Consider the following 21,354-nt stretch of genomic DNA (forward strand, 5'->3'; position numbering starts at 1 on the left):
TCTGACCCCTCTCTCTCTCTCTCTCTCTCTCTCACCTATATTTCGCACTGGATAACACAAATAAGCTACAGTGACGTATTTTCCAATATTTAATGCTATTCCCAAACAATTTAAAGCAAGAAACTTAACACTGGAGACAACCTCTAAGCTAAAGAAAATTCGAGCCTCTGTGTAGCACCTTGTCTCTGGCGATTTGTTTTGCATATTTACACCCTGATATTACTTTTTTGTTACACTCTTCATCTCTCTCTCCCACCGATTGAATGTTACGTTACATGGTGAGGATATAAAGGTACGACACGTAAAACAAATTGAAGAAGAGAAAGCGTTACGAATTTACGTGTGGTATACTCTCTTTAATATTTATATAATTTCAGTATCGACTTCGGTAGCATTAACAAGAGGATATTAAGCTATAACACAAAATAAATTGATGAAAAGGAGGCGTTACGAATGCTATCAGTGATGATATTCTTATTTCATTTATAGTACGGGACATCCTAATATTCTGTTGTATACTGCTGTATGCTATTTATATTCTGCTGAATGCTATATATATTCTGCTGCATGCTATTTATATTAATATTTATTGCATCATTAACATAACAAAGGTTCATAAAATAGTAATGCATGGGATAAATTGAAGAGGCGTTACTACTCTTCCTAAGTAAACTCCAATACGCTCCTTTCCCACCGTGGTACACATTAATCTCTAACAGCCTATGTTATTTGTACTATACTTTTAGACGTTGACAACTTCCATTAACGGTAACAAGATGATAAAAACCGATACTCAGAATAAATCGATAAGGGGGCGTTACGAAGCAATCATGTTTGCGCAATAATGACTGACCGTGTTTGGGGCCTTACTTTTAGGGTGCGACCACACTTGCCCAAACATGTGATAGACCAAGGGAAACGAGTCACAGCGTACATTCTCGTGTGCTTTGGAGTCTAATACCTCTTCCTTGACGACTTATTCAGCACATTTTACCTTAATAGTATCTTCTATGACTGATATGGCTATTTTAGTATGGATACTGATTGCATATCCAACACACGAGAGGCTAATATCGTGCAATATAAACTAGTAACGAAGAAATACATCCTTTTCACTCTAACTTGGCCTAAAAATGCCATCTCTCCATCCTGAGCACTGAGTTGTAACGATAAATTAAAACTAGGATATGATGCTAGTCATGAAGAAGTGTCATGGAAAGGATGTAGACCTATAATGCAATGGAGAATTTTCTATTAGCTCGTTTCTTTAGTCTGTGTTCAGCATACTTATTCGGATCCATTCCAACAATATGAAGGTGTTCCCTGAGGTAGGGTTCTCAGCACTACTCTATTTTGGCTATTAAAGGGATTGTTTCTTGCCTCCCAGCAGGTGTTCGCTCTTCTTTATATGTAGATGACTTTGCAATATATGCCTCAAACTCTGACATCTCTGCCCTTGGTGATCTTACTCAACGCGCAGTTTCCGCCCCCTCAAAGTGGGCTACTACCCATGGTTTTCGATTCTCTCCTCCCAAGTCTCATGCTATCACTTTTACCCTTTCTCGCCTTATTCCTCAACCGCCTCTTTTTCTTTATGGCTTTCCTCTCCCATATAAAACCTCTGCTTCCTTTCTTGGCCTTATTTTTGATTCTCGTCTTACTTGGAAGGACCATATTGCCTCCCCGAAAATTTCAACTTTGCAGCGCCTCCGCCTCTTGCAAACTTTGTCGTATGTGTCGTGGGCTGCCGACCGAACTACTCTCCTTGCCTCCAGACTGTTCTCGTCCTTTCCAAACTTGATTATGGTTGGTTGCCACGTTTATTCTTCCGCTTCAGATACCGTCCTACAACAACTTGATTCAGGTGAGTAAAGCAGGTGAGTAAACCGGATCATCGGCTACAAGTTGCTGGGCGAGCCGCGAGCACTGGCGCGGCGTGATTACAGAAATGTAGCCTATTAACGGAAGTATTACTGACGGGACTACTGAAATAGGGAACGGAATTAAATGTAAGAAGGAAGACAAATAGAGGTAAGGAAGGACATTTATTACGGAAGGAAATAAGAGGGTGATTCTCGAAGGAAGTTGAGAATGTAGGGACTTCAAAGGTGAGAGGCAAGAAGGGAAAAACAACATATCCCTGTGAAGCGTAAAGGGGACAAACAAGGAAAATATGGGGTATGAAGAGGGTATTGCAACGAGTGCAGAGGGGAGGGCGGTCACCGGACATCCGAGTGAATAATCCTATAGGATGGAAGGAAAAGGCGTTCTAGTCAGGACCGAGGGAAAGTAGAGATGGGATATTTGGGAAACGGTGCAACTTAGCATAGCTACAAGGAGAAAACAAAGCACGACGACGGAAAAGTGAAGGAACTCCCGATTTACCACAGAAACTTACCACTGGGGAGGATTTAAAAGCGCTAATAGCCAGACATAAACCGTGATGGTGCACAGAATCAAGTTGTTGTAGGACGGTATCTGAAGCGGAAGAATAAACGTGCTGGATTTTGGCAATAGGTTCTCATTGTTCTTTTCCTTTATTGCTAAACTACTACCGACGAAAACAAGTGTCCGAAAACAGAAACTGGAAAGCTCTTCCCATGTCGACGGCTGTTAGGACAACCATGATCGACAGAAACACTTCGAGTAAGTTAGAAATCGGGGAGAAAGCATAAACAATGAGGAAAGGAGACACATCCTGTTGCTCTGAACCAAAGTAATACTTATGAAAGTGAATGAGTATTTTCTCGTAGTTATTACCGTCCCATATCGTAACCCACATTCATGAAGTACACACATGGTACACGACAAGTGGTACACATTGTCGTTCAAGCATACGGCCGTTAGATTAACTGGTAAAGAAGGCTAACCAGCTACCTTTGCCCTCACTACACATTTCTCGGTAACTGGTTGACTACAGCGTCTTAATACATCCAAAAAGAATATTATAAAAATAAGACATTTTACCTGAGACCATCGGGTATTTGTGGGCTTGCTGAGAAGACCGGAACGATGTCTAACACATCAGAGGATGCAGATACCAGTCGCTTTTTCTCTCTGGTCTAACTCTTACACTGCAGTTGTTACCGTTTTGACGAAAATTAGTTTTGCAGTACACTCCGCGTAGGCCTATAGTGATTTGTGCACATTAATTTCCTGACTCGTCAGTGAATCGAAGTTGGCAGTCGGTGCAAACTCTATACGCAAATTTAATACAGTACAGAACAGTCCTCACGTCAGACCAACCCACTCTCCCAGACACTGAATGGCAGAAGTACATCATGTATAGAAGGATTATCCTTCAAATAAACAATTCTTCCTTTTGAACATTTTAAGAAATATTCAGATACATTAACGTAAAAGTTTACCTTACTAAACCAAGTCTGTTTATGCGAAGGTAGACTACATCAGTGCCTTCTCTATAGGCGTTGAACCAGATAACTCCTCCAGCTGGCTTTGATATTGCGTTGGTTTTGAAATATTTGAGACTAAAGGAAATAATGCCCTGAACTGATGAGAAAAAAAAAGGGGGGGGGGTATTAAAGGCGAGGAAAAATGGGCAGGCGGTTTGAGGGCCAGCGTTTAGCCACAGTACTGTATGGCCTTCGAGGATGTGGCGGATTAGGCCTATTCCTCCACTATACTGGGAAGGTGTTACCCTTGGTATATGAATGCCTGTCAAGTGGCGTCAGGTTACGAATGCTGGCGCTAATGTCCCCACAGTTTTATAGCCAATAACACCAAACCCCTCTACTGCCACTCCCGATTTTCCTCGAGCAGCATACGCTACAGTACAATAACAATTAATGTAGGCCTACGTGTCTCCTGATAATGAACAGATAATGAATAGTGATGTAACACTGTGTAAGTTAGAATTCCTAACCTGACAAAACCCTAACTACTTTCAATTCAGTTGATGGCCATGTCCAGGCAGGCTAATGGGTTGATTTGAAATACAGCTACTGAGATTCGTACCCACGCAACCACTCAGGTTATGGAAATTGCCTTGTCTACATAACACAGAATAATCACGATCAATGCTTACCAGATAAGAGAGTGCATCACAATAATATAATGGATTAAAATAAAAAAATTCCTCGCAGAGTGATGAAGCTTCCAACTGTGAACAACACTGACTAAAGGGACATTCGAAACTGCATTAACATATAATTATCTTAGTTGTCTCATTCGAAGTTAAAACGAATATACTGAAAAAATAATCTCTAAGTCGAAATGATTTTTAATAGACATGGCAAGATGAAAAGAAAACTGAGTCTGTAGTAGGTTTATCATCTGAAGGAACTGGGCCATTTCCATAACTTCGGTAATAAGTCGTGGCTGCTTGAAATTCAGTGAATTCAGCTACGATGCAGGAATGAGTCTCAGATAACCCCTCAGGCTATAATACTGTCGAGCTGTTACGGGGTTAGAGATGGTCAGGTTAACGGGGCCTTTTTCTCTTCTTTTCATGCTGTCCTCTAATGCCCTACCTCATAGTATTAGTTTCTTCCGGCTTTTACTTTCCCAGTACCCTTACATTACCATATTCATATGCGGTGCAAATTTATTGTTCCTTCCTTCCTTCATTACGACTGAAGATATAAATAGAACTCCAAAAAGTTAAAATGCACACAATGGACTGAGGGGATGAGCATTCGACCCCAAGGGCGAATTAGCCGATACCTATAACAGTAGATCTCAAAGGGCTGTATTGTCATTGGCATCAGGGGAATATTTGGTACCTCTTCCATGGTAACATTTTATTACCTCAATATTTTCAATTGTCATAGTATTATAATTATGGTAGAACTATACTTTCATGGTACTTACCTCCATCAGAAAGTGACTTTGTTGATATACACAGCAATCCGAATTTCATTCAGCATAGGATATACTTACCAAACTGGAGGGGTTAATATACCCTAACTCTTCACTATTTAAGATTCTTCCAGAGAGAATAAAAATATGGAGATTCCAATTTTACAAATGATAAAAGTAGTTTTAAGTTCTTTCCCAAATTCAATATAAAACTGTTATTTGGGGGGTACAATGAATTAAGAACCTTCACAAGTAATCTGCATAGCACTTTAGTTTTCGCTGTTGAATGCAAAATGTTTTCACCCAGATAATGTATATGCCTGATACTGTCTTGCAATTACCCTGCAATATGCTTCCTCGGAAATGATCAGAAAGCTACTAATGCTGACCTCTTTGGAACACCTACAACAGTTGATTTGCCTGAATTCTGCGGTACTGAGTTCAGTCAGCAAAGCCAAATATGTTTTGCATGTGAGTGTTCGCAAAGTCAAAAATTGGTCTCTCTCTCTCTCTCTCCAATTTAAGGCTTAAGCTTAGTCCAAAATAGTCGATCTGTCTACTGCCAGACACCTCAATCCCGAAAGCGGTGTCCACAAACAAATAGACTCCATTTTGCCCCATCCCCCATCATTTCATTGCCCTCCCTCCAGTTCACAATCCTCTCGTATACTTTAACTCCTGCTGCCTCCCCTCCACCTCACTCACATACCCTTCTCATCAATCTCTCCATAACAAACCACCAGTGTATTTCTCCTAACACATTCTATAACATTCACATCACAACACTAATTCACTTCTCATTTGTCAGTCTCCCTCCAAGCAACTCCACATGCTCCCCTAAAAATAACTTGTTTCCACTGCTCTCAATCTTGCATCCTTCCAACAAGGTCCAATCTTCACTTCCATACATTAAAGTTGGTATCACAATTTCATGCAGCAACTTTCTTACTTCCATGTTCACTTCCCTATTATCAATGAAAGCAAAGAACCTGCAACCTTTCTTACTTGTTGCACTTCATTTCTCTGAAAACAGTAATATGCTGCATCTGATTTTCATCCCCAACATTTTGTCCCTCTAAGATTTTCCCGACAGAACAGCAATAACAGAATTGCTTCAGATGTGCTTTGTCAGGTAACTGACAAAACTCGCTCCATAAGTATACTGCCTGCAATGCATGATGAACCTCTCTCCCCCATGGACTTAGGAAATCAAGTATGTGAAACCATGTCAACTGACACCAACAAGCATTTTGCCACATATCAGGGACACTGCTTAAGAATCAGTAAAAATGTCAAAGCTTAGGGAGAGACAGGAAACAAGTCACCCATAGGACAAAAATATTTTACCTGCTTTACTCTCCTCTGGTTACTAATACTCTCAGGCAAAAAGGATTGATGTCTCACCAGAGGAAATATCACATTCTTTTTACTCTAACTTGGCCTAAAATTCTCACCACCTTGAATGCAGAATTCTAGTCAAAATGTGCTAATCATTACGAAGGGCTCTGGAAAGGATGTAGAGCCACAGTATCGTCTGTCACTCGGCCACATGAAAGAAGCTGCAAGTGGGAGGACATCAAGGCCAAGCTAAGAGTAAATTAGTCATATTGGCCTAACTGATAATTGAAATGTCTTGCTAAACATCATATTTTATTTAAAGATTTAAGAAAATAAGTTGGACAGAAAGGGAAGTACTGTATATATTGCACTGGACGACTAAACTTTGTACATCCGTGCCATTTCTTTTGGTCCCTACTGATAGAAAATAGGTATGTATAAATGCAAAATACTAAAAAAAAAGAAAAAAAATTCTAATCCATTACTAGTACCTGCATGTAAAATTGTATAAAAACCACAGGAGAACATCGGAAAACTGTAGTAGCTCTATGAAGCACAATACAAAAAAGCCGTACAAGATTATGCATCATACATGTTACATTCCCTCTACAGTTAAACAATGCAATATTTGTAACCTGAACTGTCCATCAAGTGTACTTATATTAATGAGATTTGATAAAAAACAATATCACATCTTGTCTTAATAAATTACCACCCTAGTCAAGGTACCAGGGAGGCAGGAAGAACCTACGATATAGACATCAGTATGATCACCTACTGCAACATAAGATTTGTACAATATTAAAAAGGCTTCCATACAAAATACATGTCCAGTTCCTAACATTGTCCCTAATTCACATTAGAAAAACTTCTTACTATATGAATAACTCATGGATTCACATTAGAAAAGCTACCTATTGTTTGAATAGATCCTCATGGAATGTTAGTGATAAACTGCTAGAAATTTGTAACTTTATGCACGTGCTAAACTATCAATTCCCTCCATATTGAAAAAAACAAACACAAGACAATTCCGAAAGTAGTTTCAATAGTCTGGAATTCTGCAGAGGGAAGTACAAACTGAACTAAGAGCAGAAACTTAGATGTCAGCATGGGCCACTGTTTAACTCAAACCATAAAGGGAATGTTCAAGCGTGTGGGCCCAAGAAGGTTGTGCTGCCTTGGTAAACCCCAGTGCCTGGCAAGGAACAATGCAGTCTAGCACCCTTTTAGCTAACATGTAATCTAAAATGAAAATCCACCATCAGGAACATTGTTGACAGAAGAGAAGTCATAGGCCTGCCCATTGGTGGTGCTGGTAACTTCTGCTCCTTCAACATCCTCTCCAAAGTAGGATTCAATAATGCCCAGTGCCTTCTTGTATACCTGTTCATTCTCATGATTCTGTAGCTCCTCAATCTTGTCCAAGCCACCACATTCCTCCACCATCTGGGCCAGGCGGTCTACTTCATTCAATTTCTCAGCAGTCTAAAAATAGGGAAAAATGTCTTATTCAGACCTCTCCTTCCTGTCTTTGCTATGTAAAAACCATTCATTTTCTATATCGTTCTTTATCAACAGAGAATACATTGCTCAGTGCTTATACATAAACTAAAGCACTGCAGATGGGTGAAGGTTAACAAGAGACAACTTGACTTACTTGGAAGATATTTGAGATCCCATCAAGAACCACCAAAACAGTCTTGGCATCTTTGGCTGTAAGGAGGTTGCAGAAAGGCTCGAGGACACCCTGTCTCACAAGCTCTGTAATCTGCTCCAGTGAACCACCAGATGTGAAGTTTGTAACTGCCCATGCTGCTTCCTTCTGAGCCTTGAAGTCTCCCTGAAAGTAAACACTAGTTTAAGTGCAACAATGTTTTTCCCTTTGATGTACAAACCAGTCAACATTGCATACAGAGTCTGGTAGTCAATGTAACTACCACACTGCAATATGGATCAGTTAATAACTCAATGTGATGCCAGAAATGAGGACTAATCAAGCTTCAAACTATTCAATCAGGTTGGGAGACAACTACTTGCAGATGTAACTACTACCATCATCCCTGGAAGACAATACCTTAAGTAAAATGTACCAAGCTCAGTAACTAAACTACCTTATCACACTAAGACTGTGTCCACACCAAAAGCTTGATGGTGCAGGTTTGAGCTCTGCAGCACTGTAACACACAGTTCAGGCCAGTACCTGCCTGTGTCTAGTGGACCCACATATGGGTTACAGTAATGCAGAACCCCTGCCAGCACCAACAAGTATTTGGTGTGCATGCAGTAATAGGTAGGGATGTTGAGTTAGCCCCCACCCCCACCTCCACCACCAGAAAAAGTTTACAAATGCTGTGAACTAATTAGCTAGTCTGAGGAGTACTTGGTATGAAAAATCCACCTGCCATGATCATCCGAAGCATCAGTATTCATTAAAAGATAATGCTCAGTAACTTACCTGACCAAGAAAATTCTAAAATGAAACTAAATGAATACTGGTAATAATGCATTCCAAACAACTCCAATTATAATGTAGGGACCAAAGTTGAGGCCACTACAATCCACATTTTATAACACTAGCCTATAGTAACCTAGCCTGTTCATCTACATTAGAAGATGAATATGAAATTGGCAATTAACACAAAAAAGTAATGACTTACCTTTTCCAAAACTTGTGCAATGGGCTGGATGAGTCCATTGTCAATAACTGCCTGTATCTGTTCAACATTGCCAGCTGTGATATTCGAGATGGTCCAGGCTGCCTCCTTGACAATGTTTGAGCGGCTGTGTCTCAGCAGTTTGGGGAATATGGGTAGAGTTCCAGCCTTTATCACAACATCAGTCTGTGTGGGGACAATGGGCTTCAGCAAACACGTGTGGGGAAACCTTGATTTGTTTGTTACTTTATCGATATCATTCAAAAAAGGTTCATCATGGGCCTCAGGATGTGAACATCAAAGTAATCATGTTAAAAATCAGCTAAAACATTAAAGATAAACTAAATACAAGTACTATTACACTTAAAACTATTGTCTAAACCAGTCTGATCATACTGTGGATAACTGAACATCTAATAATTAATCAGAAATGTCTCAAACTGTAATTATTATATGGTAACTTAGTACCTCAACCATCACCTCTTACTTGACAACACGACTCACTGCTCTTCAGAGATGTTACTAACATTTCTTTCTTTCACTTACCACTATTTAACTCAACTACACACCACTAAAGCAGTGGTTGTTAATGATTAATGACAGAACAAGAATAAAAGACATGGATGGCCTGAAGCTGGTAACTGAAAAGCATATGTAATTCCAGATATTCCTCACTGCCAAAGGTAAGTGTGAAAATCAAACCCAAAGATCACTGCCAGTAACAAATGAAGAACCTGCGTAGCCACAGACCTTCCCAACTCCAATGGGAAAAAGTGAAAAATCATACCTGAAGATCATTTCCGGTAACAATGTTTCCAATGGCTCTGAGTGCAGGTGTGACTACAGAGAGTTCATCACTGTTCAGCAACTCCACCAGTCGTGGCACGACACCAGCATCAACCACTTCCTGGATCTTTTCATTGGTCCCATCCGTCAGGTATGATAATGCCCAGCATGCATCCGCTATGGCAAAAACACACCATTAATAACTTAAATTACAGTAGTGGTTATCTTCACACTATTCAATTCTGGAAAGGCCTTGGTAACTGAAGGGGTTTATTAATGGTATACTTGTCTCAAATACTGAGCAAATTTAACAGACAGCAAGAATCCAGTTACTCTCATGAGTGGCAGTCACAAATAAACCCCAACCATACCTTATACAATATCCACCTAGCATGACATAAAACTTGGTGTCTAAAATAAATGTGCGACGGCAATAAAGCTAATGCACACAAACTGTGCACAGCACAAACGCCCTCCTTTGATCTTCCTGCGTGATTCAGAGAACAGTCCCATAAAGGGGAAAGACCCAGAGTTGCACAGGGATCTTAAAAAAAAAAAAAAAAAAAAAGCTCAACAAGTACAGCTGGCTTTTATTCTAGTCTCATCACTGAACTGAAAACTGCACCATAGCAACTTGCAGACACCTAATAGTGGGTACATTTATGGTCCTGAAGGGAAATTGAACTGTACAGGGAAGAAATCTGTCAAATAACCTTGTTTTATAGTGTGCCTGCAGGTCCCAGACAATGTTGCCCAGATAAGACAACCCCATCCATTGTGAAGGTATGAATACTAACCTTGAACCTCCTTGTCCGGATGGCATATGAGGTGTGAGAGGGCAGGGAGACACTGTTTGACCACTTGGAAGGGCGGTGATGGATTCTTGTTACGGCACAGGTTACTTAACGTCCACGTCACGTTGCGCAGGAATGTGTGCTGGGCAAAAATAAATAAAATAAATAAATAACCTAATTACATTTTACACTCAAATGTCACACTCCCACTTAACCCTAAACATGCCCTCTATCCCTCTATTAAATAGGTCAGGCGCTTACAATATACCTATTTGGGATCCACAATGTTACATGGACAAATGAAGTGAGGTTAAAGATAATTTTTGTAGGGAGGAAGATAGTAACTGCAGAGCTTCCCAGCATTCCAAACTGCCCTCTTACGGTTTCTATCCTTCTTTCTGTGCCTTCATCTCTAGCTTCCTTTCTGGTCGTTCTATAGCCGCTGTTGTAGACGGCTATCGTTCTTCTAGATCTATTAACAGTGGTGTTCCTCAGGGCTCTGTCCTATCACCAACTCTCTTCCTTTTATTCATCAATGACCTTCTAAGCTGTACATCTAACCCTATCCACTCACACGCTGATGACTCCACCCTTCACTTTTCCATTCGATTCCCACAACGTCTATCTCAGCAGTTACTTCAACAGGCAAGGGATGAGGCTATGGCACACCTAATGTCTGACTTGGCTCGTACCTCTAACTGGGGTAAAAATAATCTGGTTGTTTTTAATGCATCAAAGACTCAGTTTTTGCACCTATCAACCTGACAAAATCTTCCACAGGTATACCCACTTATGTTTAATAATACTCAACTTAATCCTGCATCATCCTGGAACATGCTTGGGGTTTCATTTGCTCAGGACTTGTCTTGGAAAGATCATATTACATCTCTTGTAAAATCTGCTTCCAAGCAATTGGGTGTGCTAAGCCGACTCCATTCCTTCTTTGCCCCTGCACAATTGTTGACTCTATACGGGGGTTTTATCCGCCCCCGTGTGGAGTACAACTCTCATGTGTGGGGAGGCTCCCCACATACAGCTCTTCTCAATAGGGTGGAGTCAAAGGCTTTTCGTCTCATTAACTCTCCCCCTCTTGCTGACTCCCTTCAACCTCTGTCTCTTTGCCGCAATGTTGCATCTCTATCTCTTTTCTATCGCTACTTCAATGGTCACTGTTCCTCTGAACTGTCTACATGCATTACTCCACTTCTACGACGGGCACATAGCACCCGTCTAGCAGCAAACTCTCACCCCTTTTCTGTCTAACTCTCTAATGCAAGAGTTAACTGTTACTCCCAGTCCTTCATTTATGCAACAGGTCAACTCTGGAACTGTCTCCCTCTGTCTGTATTTCCTGCTTCATATGATCTCCAGTCTTTCAAACGCAGTGTGTCCAGGCATCTCAAAATGAATGGATCTTGAATTTGGCTCTCTCTTGTATTTTGTTTTTCTCTTGGAAGGAACAGTTTTGAGGGCTCATGGCCTTTGGTTCCTTCTTCCTCACACACACACACACACACAAATCTATGATAACTTTGGAAGCAGAGAACATCTCTATATGAAAGCCACTTATCATTACATGGAACTAAGACACAGACAGAATAAAAAACCAAAGGCCGGAGGGATGGACAAGCTAACACGTAGTACTACATCATTTCAGAAATAGATGGATACTGTGTAAACAAAAGAACAGGGAACTGAAAGATATTAAAATACTGTACAGAGTACCTACAAGAGATTCTGCACTCACATTGCAATGGGACATCCTTTCCACTAATTCCTGCCATCTCATTTTTTTATTCATTTATGATACTTAAAAATGGAGGGGTTCAATGACGCAATGACAAAACATTCCGTACAAGAGCCCTTCAAAAAACACATAGTAGCAGAAACAATACACAAAAAGGGACATCATTGAGCTGGAAAAGATTTGACACTATGATTATCAAATCTGGCTGAGTAGAATCTTAATTTCCTTTTAGCATAATAATTATGAATACCTCAAGTGTCTACTGTTACTTGCTTTCCTTTATACATACTTCTGTGTCAGGACCGATGAGTTCAAGAAGCGGCTGAACAATGCCTGCCTTTATAACGTAATCTCTGAGATTGGGACCATCACCGGCAATGTTTCCCAGGGCCCACACTGCCTGCTCTGCTACGTTGGTGTGGGGGGAACGCAGGAGCTTCACAAATGATGCCACTGCACCAGCCTCTGTAATAAAAATTAAACCCAACGTGCCACTAGAAATCGCTCACACTGCAGGTTTTATTGTACATCCATTAGCTGACACATCACAGTACCAGACCAGGAAGGTTGTTCAGTGCTCACCTTGTTTATGATCAATTAAAACATTTAGGAAAAGGAAACTCATTTGAAAGATATACTGTAACTGCGTATGTAGCAGCAAGACAGCACTTACTAAACTGTTAGAATAAAATGGACTGACTTATAAAAATGTCCCAGGTAAAAGTAATTTATCTCCAGTACTGATAATACAGTACATAAAGGCAAAAACTGGAAAACATCAATGAATGACTATACTGGTTCATTTTCTCACCTGCAACTGCCTGTGTTTGCTTAGATGTTCCCGAGGCAATGTTGGTTAAGGCCCACGCTGCCTCGAACTGAAGAGCTGGACTGTGGATTAACATCTTATTATGAATGGCTCTACTACCTCACCAATGTTATCAGTAGGTTAAGTATCAGATGCACATTATAATCATGAAAGGTGACAGTTACCCTGAGCACAACCATACCAGTACACAGAACGTGCAAGGCAGGAGTGACAGGGCACTTATCGACCATCAGATGACGCGCATGTGCAGTAAATCATCATTCAATATTACAGCCTAACTAAACTGGTATACAAAATAAATAACATTCATCAGCTACTGAGACAAATTCAAGGTACAGTAATCCCGCATTTTTTGCGGATTTTTTGTCTACGGTTTTGCCCTCTCGCGGATTTTCTTAGCATTAATAAGTTTAACAAAAATATCCTTGAATATACATCCAAAAAAAAAAAAAAAATGAAATTCCCGCAGCTTCCAATTGTAGCGCGGTAAACTCACGCCACCCTCTGTCCCTTTCCCGTGGCCCCTCTGCCAGTGTTACCATATCTAGCATAATTTTATTCTTTTAGCATAATTTTGATCAAATTTTCGAGTCTGGAATATTTTTTAGCATATTAGAAGTTTTAGAATCATTGTAGCATAATGTAGAATGGAATGGAATATTTTTAGAATAATTTTATAAAAGCTACAAATCAGAGAGAGAGAGAGAGAGGGAGAGAGAGAGACGAATAAGGTTAGAAGATGTTTGAATAGTTGGTTACTTTCAGTTTGGGCTTGGTTGGGTTGGATTAGGTTAGGTTGGATTAGGTTAGGTTAGGTTAGGTTTTAGGTTAGGTTCGGATAAGTTTGAGCTTTGTACTTTACCCATGAAACCTAGGTTTTTCCGATGGGTTTTGGTATGATTCATTCGATTTTCAGCTTCATTTCAGTCGGAAATGACTATTTTCTGTTTCCCCCCCTCCCTATAACCCCCGATTCCCCAAAGATCCCTCATTATTTCAAGGGGATGGGGGGGGGTCATATCTCAAAATCTGGTTATTTCCGACGGAAATGATGCTCAAAATCGAACGAATCACATCAAAATCCATCAGAAAAACGTAAGTTTCGTGGGAAAAAGCAGTATGGGTAGATACCGATATTTATCCTCTTACTGTATGTAGGTTCATTTTAATATTTTCATAGTAAACAATACAGTACATAATTAATATGTTGCACAAATATGTATAGAATTTTATCATTTAGCTTCAAGTTAGCATAATTCATTTTTTACTTGGAACAAATATGCTCAATCTAGCATAATTTTTTCATTGCCCTAGCATAATTTCGTTGTTTGGATATGGCAACACTGCTCTCTGCCCCGCAGTCTTCAGTCCACGCCTGACTGCCGTAAGTGGTTGTTGTGGTTGTAACCACACTATGATATGAGCCTCTTGCCTCCCACTTGCTTTCCACATGGCCCCAGGACGTAAGCCAGCCTCACCAAAGGCTAATAATACAATTAGTAAGAACTCCAAAGTGACAAAACGATCAAGTTATGACCTTAGCAGAGAAAATTGTGTTACTGGACAAGCTAAGAAACGACCGTACGAGTGTTTGCTATCACCAGTTAATGCATCTTTTTATTTTGTACTGTTTTGTTAATAAATGTGTAGATAATTGTGTATTACAGTACGGTGTTTACGTTTTTCCTTCATAATGGAGTATGTGCTTTCAATCTTGTAAGAAGGTACTTCGGGATGAGTATGGAGGTTTCGGAACAATTCGCAGTCACAACAAACACAATACAATTCGCCTTCATTAATGAAGATAGCTATGGATGACGCTAGAATATAATTCAAAGGCGACTACAGCGAGGAAGGAAGAAGTTAATTATTGACTAAAGGTGCAACTAATAAATAATATCCAGAACCTACGCTACTGAACATAGACTTTGCTGGATCCCCCCGAAATATAGTTATTAAAGTATTGATTAATTAATAATAAGTATATTGATGAAAGTATTGATTAGTATATTTATAGAATGGCGGGGAGTCGTCCAGGGTGCGAATTGTTCTGAAGGGGAATCGTCCATGTTTTGACGGGGAATTGTCTGACGGCGAATTGTCTCGCAATCAGTATGGACATGGACTGTGTGATGGGCAGCATGGTGGACATAAGTGCAAGTTTTCAAATGTTAATAGAGTATTCGCGGAATTGAATTTTCGCGGGGGTTACAAGAACTTAACTACCGCGAAATATGCGGGATTACTGTATACTGTGAATGTGAAAAATTAGTGGTTCATCAATACACTAAAATCTGGTTTAATACACAAAACAGGTACCCCTTCAGCCAATAGACTTTTTACATTTACTTTGGGCAATGACATTTATTCACTCTCATCTTAAATGTCGGGACCAACTGCCTAGCCCTGGGCTCCTACGCTCCTCATGGGGCAATGTAGGATTGGATGATGGATGGATGATGTTTATCTAGCTTAATTATACTCTGATATCTAAGCAATTAATCAGCATGGGGAGTCTAGATAAATAATTCCTTCACTAATAATTTACCATTCAAAATTAGACTAATACCCTGGTAATAAAATACACAACAGGACTGAAGGGGTTATGCAGCATTCAACATTAACTTGGCCTCACATTCTCATTTCTCTCAAAGGGTTAGTTGTGATGAAAAATTAACACTGATGTAACATTCATTTCACTTTAACTTGGCTTAAAAACTGCCATTTTTCCATCTTTGAATGAAGTTACTGCAGACTTACCAGTACATTTGAAAATTATACTTGTCATGAGAAAGTGCTATGGAAAAGATGTAGAGACAAATCATTCTTCTGCCACAGAGCTATGTGAAATAAGCTACAAAATGACAAATAATCTGGGCCAAGTTAAAAAGTTTATGCTATAGAAAGGGTGCACACATACAGCACTCTTTCTGCCACTGAATTATTTGTCAGAAGCTGCAAAAGGACGAAAATCAAAGCCAAGTCACAGTGATAAAATAACAGCCACGGTTAAAGAGAAATCATAGTATACATCTGAACTCACTTGTCCTCTCTGCTGAGGAATTCAATGAGTGGGCCAACCATGCCCGCTTCAATGATAGCATCGATGGGTGGGTTACGTTCCCGAGACAACATTTTTCGTGCACCCTGTGTCGCTATGACCTGTTTGCTGCTGTCATTGCTTGTGATACCATTAATTATTTCCTCCAAGCTCATCAATGGGCCCTGCAAGAGTTCATGCAGGTATTACAATCTAGACGGAAAAGTAAGTTTGTGTGTGTGTTTCACAAACTGTAATTTAATAACAAAGAGAAAATGGAACATAATGGTCTATTATAGCCATATCTAATAAATACCATGCATCCCAACACTAAGATTCAGAAATAAAGTATGAAAGTGGGATACCCGGCACACAGAATGAAGCAGACCAAACTATCAAGAAAGCCACTAGAATCAAATATACACATACTGATGAGTTCTGTTCCTGTAGTGGTGATGTGGGATCATCTAAGGTGACATTTCTTCTCTTCAACAGCTGATCATCTTTTTTGGCTTTACGAAGTTCTACACTGGTTTCCTGCCGTCTGCGTCTCATCTCCTGCAAAAGAAAACAATACTATGACAGTAACGAGACTGGTACAGTGCCAAACATAGTACCGTACTAAGGAAGGGAACCCGACACGAATATTTATGCCCCAGCCATGAGCAACATATGACAAAGCTTTCAATTTCCATGCAGAATCAAATAACTCATGTTCAAGGGTTAGTTAGCTAATCTGGACACTTATTCAACCTTCCAGACCAAATAAAAGTTTTACTATGCCAATTTCAGTACTGCACAGACATTTTAAGTTTCAAAGAGGGAGTACCAGTATGTCCTAATATGATCTGCACTGGTATTTCCATGTACAGCATCCTAAACCCAGACTTAACATTCACAATGACAGAATATTTACAAAAAGATTCTATGGTACAATCCTCACTGTTTCTGGTGAACTGAAAGAACTTAGTTTGTCAGATTCATTCAAATTTACCAAAGCATCAAGCTTCACTAATGCAGCCCTTCATTAAACTCGACACTTGCTCAACAAACACCTTCAACATTAAGCCAACATGGTTTGTTTAGGTGCTCAGCTGAAGTTATTGTTTCCTGCACTTCACAAGATTAATATCCAGATGGGGATAAGACCATACCACTAAACCTGGAAGCATCTCAGACACTGCATGAGACTCCTGTACAAAAAACCAGCATTGTATACCGTACCTCCATATCCTTGCCGGCATTTTTGAAGCTTCTGATACGTGATGGGCCAGGGCTGCTGTCCCGCACAGCTGCCGGCGCCACCATTCTGCTTGAGGGCTCCAGCCTAATGGCTTATTGTACTGACACTATCGCAAGCAACCCTCCACAACCTGAAAAATTAATGTAAAAGAAAAATAATATCAAAACATTTTTCAAGCATAACAATTTAGTCATCCTGACTTGCTTCCCCAACAAAATGACAGTTTTCAGCTGGCGTGGTGTTACACCTAGTGAAATCAAGTGTGCTGGTACAAGAATGACTACAATTAGCAGTGTAACAATACACTGCCAGTCAAAACAAGGTGAACACCAGGTTGTGAGCAGCATCCCAAAATTTGCCAAACTGGATGAGCAGCAGTGGCTTGTGAAGGCAGGAGGCTGGCCAGTTTGAAGTGGTTTTCGTGGAAGTCTGGATGGTTAATGATGAGGGAGAGTTGGGGGAGCGAAGCCGGCAATTAGGTATCTGAATTTTCATGCGCTTCAATCGATTACACAGGCTAACAATTTTTTTTTCTTTAAGTTGCCTAGGATGTTTGAACAAATTTTGGGGGTGCTGAATCAAAAAATGACATGTTTTGCCCAACTAGCTCAAGTTTTCGAGATAATGGATACCCCTCAAATTAAGATATTACCCCAATAAGTGGGAGTATCCTGATTTGGGATCAGCAAGGTGACCTGTGCCACACAGTGAGCCTCATTGCCTGACTTTCCATTGTCAGTTTTTGAAATGCAGGACTGAGTGTAGCACAGGTAGTATAAGTGGAAGTTAATATGAAGGAAGCTTTTTAACACCTAAGCAGTTTTCCCAAGAAGAGCTCAATGATCTGATACAAGACCTCAGTCTGTCAAAGGAATCATCTGAACTTTTAGCATCCAGGTTAAATGAAAAGAACTGTTTGAAGCTGGAAGCTAAACTAACTGCTTATTCGACAAGAGGAGGCACGTCTTCCTTACTTCAGCCAAGATGCAGAACTTGTACAATGCAATGACATCCCTAGACTTCTCCAAATGAGAATACTGGAATATCAACCAGAAGATTAGTGGCTTTTTAGACAGCTCTACCAGAAGCTAGGAATGTATTTTATTGCACAATGGTAACTATTATGCATCTCTTCCAACTGCTCACTCAACAAAACTTAAAGAATATGGAAATATCAAAATGGTCTTGCAAAAGCTCTGCTATCCTGTGCACCAATGGTCTATCTATGTTGGCCTAAAGTTGGTGAACTTCTTGCTTGGGCAGCAAAGTGGATGCACAAAATACAGTACGTTTCATCCGCTTGTGGGACAGAGCAAAGCATGATCACTGGAAAGCAGTGGCATGACCTTCAAGGGAAACCAAGACTAAATGCAGTGAACATCATGAACAGGCCATTGGTAGACTAAGAAAAATCATTCTCCCATCACTCCATATCAAGCATGGACTGAAGCAAATTGTTAAGGCCTTGGACAAAGATAGCAACTGCTTCAAATACACTGGCAGATCATTCCTTGGACTGAGTACTGAAAAACTAAAAGCAGGAATCTCTGATGGTCCTCAGATTTGTAAACTCATCAAAGATTCAAATGTAACTCCTAAAGACCTATGTCTGCTAAATGAGTTTCGGAAAATGTAGCATGAAGTCCTATATCTGTGATGGTAGAGACTACCCAAAACTGGCAGTAGGTAGCACTGCATCTTTCATGACATACATGGGACCAAGCCAGACAGAACTACAGTACCTGTTGGAGTATGGCTGGATTGGGCATCTAACAGCGTGGTTAATTAAACTAATCCAGAGTAAACATATTAAACTCACTATTCAGATTCAATATTGTTACTCCTCCCTACAACAAATATAACTGGTGAACTAACATAATAAATACCTGGAAATAATTGCAATAAAGGCATCCATTGGAAGATCTTTGCGAGAAAAAAAATATATATATATATACACATACACACAGTATATCCAAGGGGTGGTTGGGGTTTAATGCTTACATGATGCCACTCAGGGATTAGTGAGGCTGGTCACTCATCTCAAATGTCATGGCCAATTTGCCTAGCCCCAGGCTCCTATGCTCCTCATGGGGCAATGTAGGATCGGATGATGGCTGGATATATATACATACATACATCTATCTATCTATTGCCAGACGCCTTAATCTCGTAAGGGGTGGCCACAAACAATTCGCCTCCATGTCATCCAGTCCCCCACCATTTCACTGTACTGCTCCCTGCCCACACCCCCCTCTCTCATATTCCTCTCCACTCCATCCCTCCATCTCATCCTTGGCCTCCCCCTCCCTCTCCCCCCTCGACCTCACTCACATACACTCTCATCATTAGTCTCTCACTCTACATCCTCTCCACATGGCCAAACCACCTCAATGTGTTTCTCCTATTGCTTCTTATCACATCCACACCACAATGATCCTTGACCTCATTATTTTGTCGACATGTCTCTCCATACATATACATATATATACAGTATATACATATATATATATATATATATATATATATATATATATACACACACACACACACACACACATATATATATATATATATATACATATATTATACTATAAATATATAGCTTAGTCAACAAAGCTGATTATAGTTAATACTTTGAAACCAATTACCACAAGTCCTCCAGGAGCTACATTATATGGTTAAAAAAAAAAAATTAACAGCACACAACTGCACTAGTTTTTCCTCCATTAAATACCATAAAGCCAACTGAAATGGAAAAAATGTTAAACTACTTTGGATAAAATGTATGGCAAAGCAATATTAAGGAATCTGGCTATATAAATTGATACCATTACTCCCTATACTATCATCACGCCACGCACTAGAAACAAACCTATTAATAAACATGCTCAAGAACTGACCTACCCTAAATCCAACACTGAAAGATCAAAATATACTCCACTACTTAACTAATGGATAAATTTTTTTCCCCAAAGCAGGTGAAAATCTGGCTCGAGCACCTCAAATTTCTTAACCACCATGTTTTCGGGTAAACTGAAGTGGGAAATAACGATGTTGGTCGGACACGTTTCCTAGGGGGGCCATTTCCCCATTATGCCATCAACCCTAGATATAGCCTCATTTATCACCCTTATACAATCCCAACCTTAACCTTCGCCATACTAGTCTATTCTCAGCCTCTTGGGTATATAATAATCTTAACACATCCACTCTGGGACCTGCTGAAGTAAAAATATACGGAGAAATTCTACATCCTGTACCGGTGGCCATCTAGGGGTCACATGGTGAACGCGTGGCCATCATAAACAAACACCAATTCCTTATAAATCCCACAACACGACCCTTTCAAACTACAGTATAAATAATCTACAGTCCTTCTGTGTTACGTATAGGCAATTTACACGGTAGTTTAAGTTGCAGGAGACTCACCCTAGCAGCGGAGGAACTGGTCTTTGTCTGCTGTCCGCCGCCTCAGCTCAGCCAGGGGAATGAGAGGGCTCGGGAAGGTGGTCGCTGATTGGTCCGTTCAAAATTGAGCTGCCAGGATTCAATTTTCATATATCGATATTTACTTAAGCCCTAGATATATAAATTCACTTACTATTGGGTTTACTAAACTCTGACATTATTTAGCTAGTTTATACATCACCAACGGAATGGTGATTTGCCGATTTAAATTTGAGCTCTCACAACTGGATATTTATATATGGATGTAATGTGCACTTAAGCGATAGAAATTCACCTTATACTGCCCATAATCAATTGCAAATTTATTCATCTACTTTATTTAATAATAAAATGAAATTTAACAACCTTGGTTTGAAAAGGAATAAACTATTTCTCTCCGTACTAACGTGTCTATGCTGAATAATAACTGCTTCCTGATTGGTGGAAAATTTAAATGTCCACGAGGTGTGGGTTCTGTTGATCAAAGTGCCTTTACGCAATATTCGTGACTCGTCACAAATTTCAAGTATCCACCTCGATTTATAGGTCACCTACGCTAACGGTTGAATCCTATAGTTCATTTTTTCCTTTTAAAATATAAGAAGTGAAATGTTAATCTGAAGGATAATAGGCTATAAGCGGATAACAGGTGACA

General features: G+C 39.9%; 1 protein-coding gene across 1 annotated transcript; it reads right to left on the reverse strand.

The window, feature by feature from the left end:
• Positions 1–6,593: 6,593 nt before the first annotated feature.
• Pen (karyopherin subunit alpha) lies at positions 6,594–20,732 on the reverse strand. The gene is made up of 11 exons (XM_080278468.1): positions 20,682–20,732; positions 17,234–17,382; positions 16,439–16,567; positions 16,013–16,194; positions 12,952–13,031; positions 12,430–12,605; positions 10,397–10,535; positions 9,601–9,776; positions 8,817–8,999; positions 7,817–7,999; positions 6,594–7,644 (listed from the first exon to the last, which is right to left on the reverse strand). Exons 2-11 carry the CDS (start codon positions 17,315–17,317, stop codon positions 7,402–7,404), a joined length of 1,575 nt encoding a protein of 524 aa, XP_080134594.1. The 5' UTR covers positions 17,318–17,382; positions 20,682–20,732; the 3' UTR covers positions 6,594–7,401.
• Positions 20,733–21,354: the final 622 nt, after the last annotated feature.

The sequence above is a fragment of the Coenobita brevimanus genome, chromosome 73 (assembly GCF_032717465.1).
Source record: "Coenobita brevimanus isolate Jiangsu-jjx chromosome 73, ASM3271746v2, whole genome shotgun sequence".
NCBI lineage: Eukaryota > Metazoa > Arthropoda > Malacostraca > Decapoda > Coenobitidae > Coenobita > Coenobita brevimanus.